This window comes from Phytophthora cinnamomi (assembly GCF_018691715.1).
Source record: "Phytophthora cinnamomi strain GKB4 chromosome Unknown Contig22, whole genome shotgun sequence".
In the NCBI taxonomy this organism is placed as follows: Eukaryota; Oomycota; class Peronosporomycetes; order Peronosporales; family Peronosporaceae; genus Phytophthora; species Phytophthora cinnamomi.
Window position 1 is genome coordinate 544,484 of NW_027150955.1, and position 15,634 is coordinate 560,117.

General features: G+C 53.1%; 5 protein-coding genes across 5 annotated transcripts; 1 reads left to right on the top strand and 4 right to left on the bottom strand.

Annotated features, from left to right (window-relative positions):
* Window positions 1-1,051: 1,051 nt before the first annotated feature.
* Window positions 1,052-2,572, top strand: IUM83_12091 (Serine/threonine protein kinase; the record flags this gene model as incomplete). The annotated part of the gene is made up of 1 exon (XM_067936693.1): window positions 1,052-2,572. One exon carries the CDS (start codon window positions 1,052-1,054, stop codon window positions 2,570-2,572), a length of 1,521 nt encoding a protein of 506 aa, XP_067795075.1.
* Window positions 2,573-2,807: 235 nt separating this feature from the next.
* On the bottom strand, window positions 2,808-3,299 carry IUM83_12092 (BZIP transcription factor; the record flags this gene model as incomplete). The annotated part of the gene is made up of 1 exon (XM_067936694.1): window positions 2,808-3,299. The coding sequence occupies one exon, from the start codon at window positions 3,297-3,299 to the stop codon at window positions 2,808-2,810; it is 492 nt and encodes a 163-aa protein (XP_067795018.1).
* Window positions 3,300-4,698: 1,399 nt separating this feature from the next.
* On the bottom strand, window positions 4,699-5,793 carry IUM83_12093 (BZIP transcription factor; the record flags this gene model as incomplete). The annotated part of the gene is made up of 2 exons (XM_067936695.1): window positions 4,699-5,045; window positions 5,106-5,793. 2 exons carry the CDS (start codon window positions 5,791-5,793, stop codon window positions 4,699-4,701), a joined length of 1,035 nt encoding a protein of 344 aa, XP_067795126.1.
* A 2,154-nt stretch (window positions 5,794-7,947) lies between these two features.
* On the bottom strand, window positions 7,948-8,388 carry IUM83_12094 (bZIP transcription factor 1; the record flags this gene model as incomplete). The annotated part of the gene is made up of 1 exon (XM_067936696.1): window positions 7,948-8,388. One exon carries the CDS (start codon window positions 8,386-8,388, stop codon window positions 7,948-7,950), a length of 441 nt encoding a protein of 146 aa, XP_067795077.1.
* A 1,920-nt stretch (window positions 8,389-10,308) lies between these two features.
* Window positions 10,309-15,469, bottom strand: IUM83_12095 (uncharacterized protein; the record flags this gene model as incomplete). Its single annotated transcript, XM_067936697.1, has 5 exons — window positions 10,309-10,406; window positions 10,479-10,581; window positions 11,359-13,200; window positions 13,279-15,189; window positions 15,260-15,469. 5 exons carry the CDS (start codon window positions 15,467-15,469, stop codon window positions 10,309-10,311), a joined length of 4,164 nt encoding a protein of 1,387 aa, XP_067795078.1.
* Between the last annotated feature and the right edge of the window lie 165 nt (window positions 15,470-15,634).

Sequence of the window (15,634 nt, forward strand, 5' to 3'; positions counted from 1 at the left end):
CACAGTTCTTCGTGGAAGCGACAACCCTCTTAGGTGCACCGATGCGCGGCACAACCCCCTCAATTCACCCTCCCGGGTGGTCAATCGAGCACTGAGTGCGCAGGGCAAACGGCGCAGTCAAACTTACGCGTGCACCACTCATTTGTTAGGTTATTTACGCGCGTAATTACCTGCTGTCATCCTATTTACGAAAACCTTCCCAAATTAGTTCGATATAAAGTTCTGTGATATGGTCGGATTCTGGTCGGAGTTGCATTCACGGTCGGAGACGTGATGATATGGTAGGTATGGCAAATTGGTTCGATTCCTAGAACGAACGCTTGATTCTATGTGAACTTTTTAGGAAACGATAGCTCCGTTGATATCAATCCTCGTGCCACGCACGATACACTGCTGTAAAGCCAATGCACCTAGCTTCTCGGTGATACCTCCACGAGCGCGTAACTCGATTTGGTTGTAAATATGCAACATAATTTGTGGATTTTTGTGGCAAATCAATTACCGTTACCCTTATGCAGCATGCAAACAGACGGTAGTGAGCGGTTGCGAGGAGCGTAGCCGCAGCAAACACGCGCGGTATTTGCGGAGGCGGGCCCAGCGACGAGCATTCCAGCGAGCGGATCCGTTGCCGCAACTCGGTGTTAGTTTTCTTTTTGCGGGGGTCTGGGGGGTGCACCCCCCAGTACACGGGCTAGTTTTAGGGCCGGTCATGATAATGTTTGATGTATTTGTGGCCGGTGGTGATAATTATCCTATCGTAGGACCAAACAGGACCATGAGGCTGAGTCTGCGGGCTGTTCATGGCTCTCAAATGCCACTGGGGTCGATGGAACTTGAGCGCTCCTGCTAGATTTAAGTGGCGTTTCATCCCCTCGGACTGAAATCATGGGCAGTAGGTTTTCCGTTATTTTTATAAAAATGCTTCCACTTTTTTTTTTGCCACCCCCAGCAGTCTCCTGCTCGCCTCAAGCCGCCTTGATATCATGAGTTCTCACTTCGTCTTTCGCCTCGTGCATACGTCATGAGTCACGCTGTCTATGGTTTCCCCGTCATGGGGCTAAAGGTGTCCGCGTCCAGCATCTTCACGCTGGAGAACATCAGCGATAAAATTCCCACGCGCCTGCCTGAGGCCAAGCTGCTCTGCCAGCAGCTCCTCGCTCGGCTGCGACTGACCCACGACGCAGTCGCGGCGCTGCCTCGCGATGACGCGACCCGAGACGAGTATTGTCGTATTCTCGTGCGCTTCCTGCGCCTGTTAATGAGGCGTCCTGTGCTCGTGCGCTTGGCTGCCAGCAGCATCAACCAAGTGCTGATCCAAGAGCTCCACCGTCGCCTGGACGTCATCTTCGAGACTCTAGGGGTGGAGGACTCCACCCAGTGGAGAGCCGAGTGGGATGCCGGTTGTGCCCAACAATTGCAGGAGCTGAAGCGTCTAGCATCACGCTCACCCTTCGTCCTAGCCAACGAGGTGGGTGGCGACAAGAAACTCAGAGAGGCTCTGATAAGTCTTAGTAGTACGTTTAACATGGACCAAGACCCGGAGCTGCTCCAACTCGGCCGAGATTCGTTTGACCGCGTGATCAAAGCCAAACGAATGCATGGGCTCAAAATCTTCGAGTGGTTCATTTCTGGAGACGACATCGATTACGAGGACGAAGCTATTGGTGCGGTCGGGACGTTTGCCGAAGCTCGTCGAGGCACGTGGTTCCATGACGGAGAACGACAAGACGTGGTGGTCAAGACGCTGCTCTTCAACACAGAGGGCGAGGACGAAGACAACTTCCACCGCCAGCTCGCGATCTGGTACGGTCTCTCGGATCACCCCAACGTGCTGAAGCTGAAGGGTGGGAACCCTTTTAGCTCGCCACCGTTCTTCGTGTGCGAGAATGCCCCCAACGGGAACTTGCTGGATTTTCTAGCGGACGAATCGAACGAGGGTTTCTTCTGGTCCTTGTTCTTGGATGTGGCGAGGGGGATCCAGTACCTGCACAGCCAACGCATTGTTCACGGATCTCTAAAGGCGGTGAACATTCTGGTAACGGGCGGCAACACGGCCAAGATCGCCGACTTCGGCTTCAGCCGCATCCGCACTATCTCGCTCAGCTTGAGCGATAAGGGGTCCAAGGCCTTGTCCGCCGCCATTCGATGGAAACCGAAGGAGCAGCTGGAGGAGAGCGCCTCGGACGGACCGCAGTTCGCGTCCGATTTGTACGCGCTTGGCATGAGCATGCTAGAGGTCGTCACACAGGAATCTCCTTTCGGTACGTTAGACGACGACACAGTCACCGATTTGGTTCTGAATGGCAAGCTCCCACCGCGCCCCGAACAAGCATCGGATGACGCATGGGATCTCATTCTCAAACTGTGTGCCTCGGATTTCCGCGAGCGACCCGGTATCGACGACGTTATTGACACGTTAACCTTGTTCCAGACGAAGCGGACCCCGTGGCGTCAAGGAGGATCCGAGTTGTTGGATGATGTGGAAATACTCTCGAGTGGAATTGCTGCCGGTGCCTCTGGAACTCAAGAGCTACAGGAACTCAAGAGCTACAGGACTCATCTCGTCACGTGAAAACCACATTAAGGTGTCCTGAGTGTGACTCAAGAGCTTGTTCTGGTGACCCTTATTGCCGAACGTGTGGGTTCTTTTTGCAAACAGATGCGGTGTTTGCTTAAATTTCTCAGTTGGCATGCAGTTGACGAGTTAACTAGCTGCCAATATTTGTCCAAATGCTTAGTGAAAGCAACAATTTGTGATATTCCGGAAAATCTACATTCCATTTCATTTTTTAGCCCGGTGTGGAGGCTTAGGTTGATGGCCGAAGTTCCAGTCGACCTTGTAACGTGGCGAGCGCCTGGTCGAAGACGAAAGCCAAGTCGTCCAAGTTGCCGAGCAGGCGTAGCATGGGTGTCAACACGTCCGCTTTACCATCCACGCTAAGTACACGGCCGTTCTCGCTGTCCCACACAAACGTGGTGTGCCCGAGAATCTCTACGTGCTGTCCGAGAAGTTTTGCTGCGAGGATTTGTCCTCGTTTGGACACCGACAGCTTCGGAAAGGCATAGCGCAGCATGGACTCGCATAGGATGACTTTCGTCTTCGTAGAGGCGACTACTGAGCCGGCCGGGCTGTTCTTCAAACGCACAACCTGGACCTCGAAGTTTGGTTGCGAGAGGGAAATGAATCTCCAGCGTTCGAGCATTGCGCCCACCCCTCGTCCGTTCTCGACAATCACGCCCGGCGCCATTGTTTGCTGCAGAAAATCGTGGTGGGTGGATGATTCGTGCAGCGTTTGCATGCCTGGGGCGTTGCAGCGCTCCGATATCGGCACGCACGCCATCAATGTGTAGCGGAAGAGGCGAAAGTACTCCGCCACCACTTTCCAGGGGGTCGTGTTGTCAATGAGGCAGGGAGAGATGGTCTTGTGCTGGAACTCAAGCTTTTGAACCTCTAGACGAAGCGTTTGAACTTGCTGGTCGAGGGTAGCTGCACGATCTTTCAGCTTCTTCCTGTATCGGATTTGGACAAGACGTCGATGCTCTCGCTTCCGCTTCTGAGCGTACTCGTCGGGGTATAGTGATGTCTTGTGCTTTGTTGCCAGTAGTGTCGTATCTGAGTATCTGGCTAGGGGAACTCTCGATGCTGGAGCGGTATCGCGTACAGCATGAGGTCTTGGCGACGAGTTACTATCAAGCCGCGCGGTGATACGCTGATTCGCAGGACCGAATCCCGGAGCTAGTTCTCTTGTGTGAACACGGTCATGGGCCGATGGTCTGCACCTCACCGTGGTGACCATTTCGTCACTGAGCCAGCGGTCGTTTGGTGGATAGAGCGCGCTGTTCATTGATTTTTGAGGGGCGAAAGAACTGCGGTTGACGAGATGAAAACGCAAGTGAATGAGCGACGGCTGCTTCGGCAAACGGCAAAACTGTGGTGCCAGTCACACAGAGTATGAGAGAGATCATAACGCAAAACGAGAATACATCAGATCGCGAGATCGACGAACACCCAGCTGCTACAGCAAGGAACTCGGAATCAGCCACGCTTTGGCAGCGAAAGACTTGAGGTGAGACGATGATCCGAGAACCGACAGGAAGCTTACATAGTGCGTTGCTCTTGTGTCGTCGAGGCAAGTGTTCGATCGTAAAAGTGGATTCAGCTTTAGGAGGTTTAATATAAGTGTCCATGTAATACATTGTTATGCGAGTTCAACTAGTGTTCTAGGACGCCACAAACACACGAGCAATCCAAGAAATCGTTATCATTTTGCCCATCCAGCTAGAGTTTCATTTCCGTGATCTACAACATAGCTGGTGAGCACGTCACAAAGCGCCACAAGTCGACCTGGGATTCTTCTCACAGGAGTATATGTAGCGAATGAAGCGTTACTATCTACCGTACGCCGCAACGATGCCGTAGCGGCATGAGGCAGCCCAAACAATAGTATAGTCAGTATCCTCCAGAAGCTAATGTACCCTACTTCAAACGGTGGACTGGCCTGGACAGTCTTAAAGCCTTCAGAGTGACGTCGTAAGCTACTCACACAACCGTGTTTTACGCTCGCGCTTTCTGAAGAGGTCAATAAAGACTGCATGTAAAACAGTATTGCCTTCGTTTCATGAGTTCGATCAGCTCTAGCGTCTCGCAGGATCTTTCTTCTCGTTATCAGCGATTCAAACGAGTATTGACCCAAACACTTAATTAATCTTCAGTCGCCCGTCCAGCGTGAGGAGGGCTTCGTCAAAGGTGAAAGCCAGGTCTTCAGCGTTGCTGAGCAGATGCATCATGGGCGTCAGCACGTCCGACTCGCTATCGACACTCAGCACCCGACCGTTCTCGCTATCCCACTCGAATACCGCAGCACCGGAAGTCTCGAATCGCTGCCCCAGAAGTTTGGCGGCAATACTTCTGCCGCGATCACTTGTTGCCAACTTCGGGAAGGCGTAACGCAGCATAGCTTCACGGACAACGACCTTCGTCTTCGTTCTAGCGACTATGGAGTCTCCGGGGCCATTCTCGATGTTGACAGCCACAATCTCGAAATCTGGCAGAAAAAATGACACAAACCTCCAGTATTCAAATAGCGCATCCGCCCCACGCCTACCCTCGAACATCACATCCGGTGCCATAGCAACTTGGAGGAAGTCCCGATGAGCGCGTGACTCATGCAAAGTCTGCCAGCCAGGTGCGTTGCAGCGCTCCTCCACCGGCACGTACGCTGTCAAGGCGTAGCGGAATAGACGGAAGTACTCCGTCACCACACTCCACGGAGTCGCGCTGGCAATGATGCGTGGGGAGAGACTTTGGTGCTGCACTTCGAGTCTCTGGACGTCAGCACGAAGCGTTTGAACTTCCTCGTCGAGAGTGTTTTCATGGTTTCTCAACTTCTTCCTGTAGCGAATCTGGGTCAGTCGCCGGCGCTCTCGGTGCAGCTGAAGAGCATCTTCATCGCTGAGCTTATCGTTCTTGGCATGCGTTGGAGGTCGGTCGGTCGTTGTCGCTGGGTTCGTAGCTCTTTTGCCGGAATGACGAGGTACACCTTCAGTCGAGACTCCAAAGGAAGTCGGAGGTGTTGGAATGTGGTCACGTACAGCAACGCATCCGTACGTCAACGAGGAGTTGTGGTCGAACCGTTCGGTTGTACGCGTGCTTGTTGTCGGAGGACTGAAGAGCGCTGGGCCTGGTTTGTTTTCACGATAGCGGCCGCGGACAGAAGTTTGTCCACAGCTCACAGCGCCGATCACTTGGTCGCTGAGCCAGTGGCTGTTGGGTGGGTAGAGCGCGCTACTCATTAAGGCTTGAAGGTTGTAGTCTACTCGGCGAAAAAGCAAGTGAGTGACCGATGTGTACATCCAGGGTGAGGTGAGATGCCCGTAACGCTAAACATGTATGCACCACATGGTCCGATCCTAAGATGGCGGGGCAACTGGCTAGGTACAGTATATGCCAGCCCCTCATCGATAACGAGTGCAGGCGTTACTCTCCCACGCCGTTGTGGTCACAACCATACGAGTGATCACGAATGTCGTTATGGGAGGAATTTGCATCCGTGAATTTCACGGAGATTTGTCAATACGATTGCGAGTACTACTGATGTGTATTAGACTAACCTCAGTATTGGACCAACATACAAATTTCAATCAATAGTATAGTACGCCAGAAATAGTAAGTTGGTTCTTGTTTTTGCAATTTATACAAGTGATGTCATGTTGCGACCTTCGTTTGGCAGAAACGTCTGGACAACGTACTAACTATACAGGTTTTGTGCTTGAATCAATTAGTACCTGTAGCAAACTCCGTGTCCGTATGTGACTGATCCCCCTCCTCCCCCACTCTTGACGCTAACTAATCTCGACTTACTCGTCCCTTAACGAGCGCCTAAACCTCGCCATTTTACGCTTCCATCCTTGCCTGACATATACCTAGAGCTCGCCAGAATGCTCGCTGCTGTTCTTTGGTGTGGCCCAACGTGGATCATTTATCGTCGGTACCAACGAGGGGAAGATGGATTCGACTAAAAAGTAGTAATCCGAGTAAGGAATTCGCAAAACGCTGTGGCAAACAGGCAAACACGTTTGCAAACGTGTATATTAAGGTCACAAACTTGTCTGCGCAGTACGTAACGTACTGCGTATCACTACGTTGATTAGGACGTGAGTGCTAGGCTGGGTGCTAGGCACCAGCTACGCTACCCCTGCATGGAGCAGAGCGATTATGTGCACATTTGATGATCAGGAATATGATAGTACTGTTACAGTACTACTGTAGTAGTACCTCCCTTATCACTGAATCAGTAGTTTGCCTTCGTTTTAACGAATCTCACTGATTTATGGAAATTCCTCCGTCGAGAAAGCTCACCGCAACCCGTCAATACAGTGCACACAGCGAGACGCCATCACATGCTCATTTTTCGTACGCTTATGGCATAAGGAATGCTGAGGGCACCGTACGTACCTACCTGGAGATAACGGAGTCCTAGGCGGAGCAATCATGTTACCTATCGTCGAGGTCACTTCAATTTCTACTCATGAGGGAGTGATAGCACCTTGCCCTTGGACAATGCCATCACATGCAATCACTCTCCAGCTTTAATACTAGAACAACTATCGACTCAGTTTTTTAGAGTACTCGAGCTATCTTCACAGATGACGAAATGTACCGGGGAAAATAGGACGTCCCCAGAGCGCTTCACCACCGAAGGCGTTCATATCATTGTAGTTTTTCCTCGACAAGTGCAACCGAGTCTTGGCGCGGAGTCGGAGGCCATCTGTTCTAGGGTTTGTTCAAGACCCGGTCCCGAAATGGGTCGGATAGCCACAGGCATCCCCACCAGAGAAAGCCTCAAGCCTGGTGTGTGGGTTCCGGTGGCTTAAATCTCTAGGATTTGTTCAAGAGCCTACTTCCGCATCTCGCACTGAAGGTCGTTTGCAGATATTGTCGAGAACTCCTGACCCGGCGATCTAGGAAACGTCGTCGCGGCGGAGTTTTCGCTGGTTTGGGTTTCGATCGGCGACTACTTCGGAGAAATTGTGAAGTTGTGAGCTAGTCAAAGATCGATTCGCTCGCCGCAGAGGTTTCAAACCCTCCGACAAGCTCCAGCGCATCGCGTTTTGTTCAGGCTTTACCGCAAAGCGCGTTGCCACAAGATATACCGAACAAATTCCGAAGTGCAAAGGGGCTCGAAGTATGCAAGAAGTAGACTCAACAGATCTGTTTTTCCGCATCCACCGCCACAATGCCAAACCCCATTAACGAAAAATGCATGTCCGCAATTACTTGGTAGTATGTTTAAGTGTGAGGGAGCTTACACTATGTATTGCTAGAATATTGCAATTATCTTCAACTACGAGGCTCTATCTGAATCCGATTGCGGCTTCGCATTACTACAAGCATTTCGGTGAATGCAATTTTTGAGCCTTGGAGCTTGACAACTCGTTGCCAAGTTGTCAAGCCGACGGGCTGAGCAAGCGTCTGCCTAATAGCCGCGAGTACTGCTCGTCAAAGATGAAAGACACGTCCTCCAAGTTGCCCAGGAAGCGAATTATCGGTGTCAACACGTCCGATTTCTTTTGCACGCTCAGCATACACCTTCTTCCGCTTTCCCACGTGAATATCGTGGAGCCATTGATCTCGAATCGCTGGCCTAGCAGTTTCGTCGCCAGATGCCTTCCTCTATCTGAATTCGCCAGATTCGGGAACGTGTGACGCAGCATGCTCTCGCACATGACGATCCTGATCTTGGTGGCGGCGACGAGCGTGTCGCACGGACCCTTCTCCAGACGAACAGCCTCCATCTCGAAGTTGGGTTGCGAAATCGAAACGAACCTCCATCGCTCGAGCATCGTCTCCACCCCATGGTCGTCGTCGATTATCACACCTGGTGCCATCGTTGTTTGTAGGAAATCCCGGTGCAATTGAGCGTCATAAATGCATTCCGACTTCGGGCTCGTGCATCGCTTCTCCGCTGGCACAAACGCCGTCAGGGCGTAGCGGAAAAGCCGAAAATATTCCGCCACCACATTCCACGGGGTTCGGTCCACCGTAACTCGCGGCGAGATGATTTGGTGCTGCAGCTCGAGCCTCCTCACTTCTTCACGAAGCGCTTGCACTTCCACCACGAGACTGTCTGCGTTCTTTTGCTGCTTCGCCCTGTACCGAAGCTGCGTGAGTCGACGACGTTCTCGGCGGAGCTTGACTTTCTCTTCATCACAAGTTTCTGCGTCGTCGTTGTTTTGGTCTGCGGTGCTTATAGCGGAGTGAGAATTTTCTTCTTCTGCAGCACGACGTAGAGGATACTTGAGCCTGGGGGGTCTGTCGACGACGGAAGCTCGTGTTGTGTATCTTCTGAATTTCTCGTGAAATCGATACGTTACCCGGGATCTCGGTTCATACGTGAGTGCGAGACCAAACTCGTGTCCAGCACCGTCGACTTCAAAGCGTTCGTTATCCGAGAGGCTGTGGGTCGCTCTCATGTTGTGTTGTAAGACTGAGCCGATCACGGCGTCGCTCAGGCAGCGACTATTAGGCGGGCTGAGGGCGCGGTCAGTCATTGCTTGTCGAGTCTTGGCTGATGTCACTGCGGCGAAAGAGTGAGTGGTGGCTCGGATCACGGATTCTACTCACTTTGATGCGACGTGATACCGACTCTCGAAGCGTAACGCGAACCCAGCATACACCACGTGACCACAACTGTGATTTGATGCGATGACGGTGCGACGAGGTAATCATGGCACTCTCCGTAACGAAATTGTGATGACCCACGAAAAGATGCACGCCAGCAGGAAAACGTTACCCCTCAACCATGGCAGTCGGCTCTCCAGCTCCCTTGTCGTCTTCACGGTCAGAGCTTCGCGCCCAGTAGTGATAGAACAACACGGCCACAATTTTGACTTTCAATATGTAGGTACTTCTCACCTGTCTGTAGTGGTCTCTTGGTCAAACACAGGTAGTGGGGAGGTGCATTACTCGTAGCGACTGTGCGTAGTAGCTGCAGATTCAACGTAAACAGCTGAGGGCGTCGTCATTCGAATGAACCTATCCAAACTTCGCTGGTCTCCCCCAATGTTGGTACATGTAGTTCTGTCTTGCCCTCACTACAATGCTTCGTCGCGCCTCGGGTAGAAGACTGCATCATTCCAGTCGGGCTACTTTCAATCGAAGAACAGTTGAGCCACACGATTCACCATCAACCGCCTTGTGAAGGCGCTTGCATTCGCAGTCGTATGTATACTTCCTTGGGTTGTTGGGGTCCGGGATGTAATGCACGAGACCGATGCGCAACAGGGGGGGATCTAGCATGTCACTGACTTTGGTTAGCTTGCTAATCGTACTCTCAATGGATGCCTCCCGCTCTTCGACGTAGCCTTCGTCTGTGGACAGGCAATCACGTGCCACCCCACCGAAAAGGAGATAGCGATGTTCAAGCAGCTCGTGAAGTATACCGACGTCTCTGGGTTCTTCTTCGCTAGTCAACCCGGGGGCAGGGGGTCTAGATCAAGTTCGAGCTCATTGATGGCTTTTTGGAACTCGTCACACTCCCACACCGGCATGAACAGCCTTGGGTGATGTGGGCTTGTTTTGATCTTGTCGAACCAGGCCTCGTCTGGACTCGTGAAGCACACCATTGGAACGTCCACAGGGCACGAATTCGGTGGTCCATTGTACAGGTGAATTTAGTTGGCGTTGGCCTCGATTGCCGCCCTCTGGGCATGTCGAATAACTTCCTTCATTTCCGAATCATCGCCCGAGGGCTGAGCCACCGCTTGCTCGTTTCTCCACACCACCACCTTCGTCATCTTGGACTTGCGCTATTGCGTTTCGAACGAGGCGGTGATGATCGTGGCATCCTTGTTCTCAAAGCTGTAGCGCTTCAAAAAGTACGCGTAGAAGACCGATTTGCCAATGCCTACTCCGTCACGACCAGACAGATAAACGGTCAATTCTTACAGTCTACGAGACAGCTCAGCAACCTCTTTACCTGGCGTCCCTGTGATCGTGGCTGCGTCCGCGACTCTCTTCAAGAACTTCAGCACCATGTCTTGGGGTAGTAATCGCGCACGTAGAACACAGGCTTCTTGTAGCTGTGTTGCATGGACAGCCCCTCCGGAAACGCCATGGAGTCACTGTGCTCCCAGGTGAGCGCGGGCGCGGGTCCGACAGCTTCCGCCTTCTCTTGCATTTGGTATTATAGCGCCATCCGCTTAGGCTCGTTCGGGTTCGTCGCGATTTCACAAGTGGGGGATTCTTCGCTGGGAAGGGTGCACATGAGGAGAGCGGGGCTTTCTAAGAAATGACCACTGATTGAAGTTGACCTCCCTGTTGGCACTCCGATGGACCGGTAGTGGCTTCTGGTCCTTTGACAGTGACGTGGCTGAGCAAATACGCGAACTGGGCGTGAATCGTAGGCGCGTCGAAAGCTTCCGGGTGGTGACCCGCGCTCATTTTGGCGGTAATGCGCGCCGTGTCCGGGAAGAGGAAATTCGGCAACGAGTCGCGACGACGGGTGTTTGACCTCGGAGCTAGTGCCAGGACCGGTTGGTCACGGTCGTATTGGATGCCTTCCCACGGGGTTGCGACCCCGTCACTCTCAGCTGCAGCGTCGTGTAGTTGACGCATCAGATGCCAGAATCGTGCCCAGACAAGTTGAGACGACACACCAACATAGGAATTCCGTCGACCCGGATTCCCGGACAGCTTTGCTGCTGTTGGAACTCGTGACGCATTTTCTGGAAGCCCACGTATCCATCGAGGAGGCATTTCAAGCAACCGCAACCAGCACCTTCGCAAGCACGTAGGAAGTGTGTAGGAGGTAGGTCGCGAGCCAACGCCTCTAGTGTACCAACGAAGAATCCACGTACATGAGCCCAGGTAGCTTCCATGTCTGTCACCTCATTCACGACGCCATACAGATCGCCGTCGCCTTGCCACACAACGCGGTCAAGTTCATGCTCGCGCGCAACTTGCAGGAACACTTCGGCATTGAGCTGGTCGCACTGAGTTCTTCGCAGCGTATCGCTGTACATCAGTAGGATATCGCCCAGATCCCGAGATGCGTCGATGGACAGCACGATCTGAGTAAACTCCGCCGACGTCAGCTGGCCATCGCCGTTCACGTCTCCAGCACGGAACGCGTCCAGCAAGTGACGCTCGCGTCGAACTTGCTCCATTCGCCACTCAGCTACCACCAGCTGCAGTAAATGGTCAACATTCAGCACTTGTTCCCCACTCGTTGGCTCTGCTACAGCTGGTGCCGCAGCTGCAGCAGCAGCAGGAGACGACAACACTGCTGTGGAATTCCCTTGCGCTGCGATCGTCGCCAAGTTCTCGCAGAACGTGGAGACAGTAGCTTTGCGCATGTCTCGGAAGCAGAGCTGCGCAATCTCTTGGGCACGATCAACCGAGATCATCCAAGTCTCCTTGTCCGGAACGCTGAGCCGAGCACCGAAGCGCGATCGCTTCGAGGCAACAGGAGCGGTGGTGTTCTGTGACATACCGCGTGAATTGCCAGCGTTATTCATCAAAACTCCGCTTCCGTTGGCAGAAGACGGTGTCGTGACTGGTCCTGGGAGGTGGCTTGCCATCATCGTTCCTGTCAGATCGTCGGACACAATGCACTCGAGAAACTGCAAGTAGTTTGTCAGCTCCGACTTCGGGGCCTCTTCGAAGCAAAACTGCGCGAATTGCTCGACGCGCAGGTGCTGTACGCGGTAAGCCTCTATTGCGCATGAGAAGGCTAGGAGGTGCATGTCCGCGATTCCTGGTAGTCCATAGCTGTGAAGAAAAGACTGGTACACAATTTGCGAGAGTGACAACGTCCGCCCACTACCGCGCGAAGTAGCGTACGGCACTCGCTGCTGCTGGTTCTTGCGCCTAGTTGCAGTCAGCATTTCACTGTACGCGTCCGCGATAATCTTGAGAACATTCGCCAAGGACTTCTTGGCGAACTGAATTAGCTGATCGGTGTTCATTCGCCACGAGGTGATCAGACCAGAAATGGCACGAGGCACCGCCGCGCTATTGATCTTCTGGTAGCGGTCCTTCTTGCTCTTGCCACCACTGCTTTTACCGAGTAATGCAGTCAGAGTCAATGGTGCAGCTTTGATTGGCGACGCCGATGGCCGAGAAGATTTACGAGCAGAGGACGTGCCGTTTACAGCTCCACCCGAGAGATCACCAACCTCCTGCTCTACCTCGAAAGTAGTTTGACAGCCAACGTCCAAACAGCCAACTTTGACGTACTGTTGCCATTCCATCGGCTCGGATACAGCATTGACGGCGGTTAGTCTGCGCTTCAATCTACGCGACAAGTTCGCACCTTGAACTGCCTCTGGCTTTCCATCTCCGGCATTACCAAGCGCAGTCGCGTCAGGAAGATCAAGTGCATCTTGGAGGATCTCTAACACTTCGTCTTCTGGTTTCTGGTCGAGCAATGCCTTCAACGCCTTCTGGACTTCCGAGCTTCCTGGTCCTTGGAGAGTAGATTGTTCTAGCTCTTGAACAGGCGATGCTGCTCGGTCAACGACATCGGAAGGAGCTTTATCACCTGGCGGAGGCGCAAGCTTTGAGAGCAATGCGGCTCTATCCGCGGCACTCAACTGGCCCAGCAATTGCTGAATTGTCTTTTCAGCAGATGCCAGGGTAGTTTTGGCCTGTTGAACTGGAGGCGGTGGCATCTTGCCGTTTGCAAACGGTTGCAGAGCCTGTTTGAGCGCAGCCAGCCTCGCTGAGCTCTCCGTTTCGTTCAAGACGTACTCCATGATTGCCTCTAACCAGCGTACTTTCAGATCCGCCTTCATGCGTGATATGTGCGTTGCGGGATCACTGAGATCAGGTGGCGTGTTCTTGGCCGCCGTGGCAGCATCTTTCAGGTTTTGGATCTTCTTCTTGTAGCTATCCGTCGGGTATTTAACATTGATACGATCAATCCACGCTGCCCTCTCCTCTCGTGATAACATCTTGAACAGTGTCTTCAGCATCTTGAGGCGAATAGCTGCGATGTATTCGTGGTTCACGTCTTGCGGTGTAGCAGGCGGCGACAGCGACGACGCTACGCTCCCGCCGTTGCCTAAGTCTTGCACCATTACTAAAGCCTTGGACCATTGCTCGTCCAGAGGGAAGCGCGTCCAGCACTTGTCCATGAGTTGGCCGCACTCCTTCTCGCCCAGCATCAACAAGAACGTGTTTGACACCAGCTGTAGTAGCTGCGCGCTGGACAAGTTATGGTGCCGCAAGTAGTTCAGCATTATCATTCGGAAGCGATCGATCGAAGCTGCTGCTGACGACTGTGACATGGGACGCCCGTCGTTTGTGTCCTCTTCAATCTCGATGTCAAAGTCCGACGCATTCATGCTGGCCCGTCGTAGCTTTCGGGCCTTCCGTTCGTTGTCGTTCTTCTCGTATTCCTTGGACAGCAGATGCCACCGCGCCTCGGTCAGATAAGCAGCTAGGTCGCTCAAGAAAAAGAACTCCATGTCGGGGCCCAGCAACTTCAGGAAGAACACGTCCTTCGGACTAGGACGTGATATCATCTCACCTCCCAACGCTTTGTCGTCCGGCAAATCTCCGACTTGCCCAGAGCACGTGGCGAGGTACAAACGGAAGAGCGACTCCCCGGCATTAGGCAGGGCATCCACCACAAGCTCCAGCTGATCCATGCCCTCGGTACAGCTCAGGCTATGCAGGAAGCACATCTTCCCGTGAAGGTCGAAGTGCTCGAAGACATCTCGGAACGAGTCTGCGTCGACCAGCTCCACGATGGCACAAAGGATCATATCTCGGCCGCTGGAGCTGAAGCTTGCCGCGTTATGAGTGATAGCGCGGCAAATCTGCGCACTTGTAGCCAGCGGCACATGTACCGGGTAATCTGGATCATCGATCCCCATGGCTTTCCTTCGACTCAGTAACAACAAACCTTGTTGCTCCTGCAATGCGTTCACAAGCTGGTCTAGCATTGACGAGTTGGTCGCATAGACTTTTGCGATCCCAGCTTGGACGTGAGCGAACGGCACATATTGGAAAATTCGAGCCACATCGTCGACGCTCACGGCTCGTAGCACATTCGGGTCTGTGATGCTTCGACTTGCAAGTAGCGTCTTTTCCAGCTCGCTAACCCGATCAAAGTACGGTGTGCGGGTGTAAAAGCTTTGTACGAGCGCGGACATCGCATCGGGTGAGGTGGAATCTGTTACTATGGACGGCAACGAAGCATCGGGAAGATATATGGCACCTTGGATTCCGGCTGACATCTTCTCCAACAGCGTTCGGTAGCATCCGACGATCCCTGGCATCTTCAGCAGTGTGGCGCAGCACGCCGCGGCTTCCACGGCATTCGGCCTGCCGACTTGCTCCACATATCCTTCTTGCACCTCGTCCAGTTTGACCTCGGTAAATACGGCGAATGAAGCGAAGTTCCCACGCTCGACTTCGTACGACCGGATCCACTCTTCGACAGTCTCGCCCGAAGCCAGGTGGGCATTCAAACGCTTCAGCTGGATCACCTCGTCGTCCGAATCTTCTGGACTGACAGCTCCTTTCGGTGCACGAGGTGAATGAGGGATAGCACCATAACGAGACGGCGACGACGAGGCAATTGATAGATGCCGCTGTTGCTGATGGTGTCGTGGAAATCGCGGAGACCCTCCCTCTAGCGGATGAAGTCGCTCTCGAGCGTTCTTCTTGCGCTTCAAGTTCTGTCATGACACATAACAAGCGTAAGTTCCATCTCCAGAAATTGAATCGAAGACAAGTAAGTGCACGCACCTTGATTGAAATCGCGAGTCCGCTACCGCTGCCGACTTCATTCCACGTGCTTCTTCCACCAGAATCCCCAACAACCTCTGTAGACCTCGGGCTGGTTGGGACCAAAGACACTGGAATATATGCCCCTGCGCTGGAACCCGAGGCTGTAGGAGTTGCTGGAGAAATCGCCGACACCTTGTCGGACCGCGCCGACCCTGCATTGCCACTCATGGCTTCGTCTGTCGACGCAATATTGCAACGCAGCAGCAGCACGCGCTTCAACCACTTGATGTCGAAGGCGCTGGGTGCTCGTTAGTTCACAGGCGTTTCATCGTCTTGCAGAGCGTCACCGCATCAGCATAATTAGCACCTCAACACAGCTCAGCTCTGGTCATT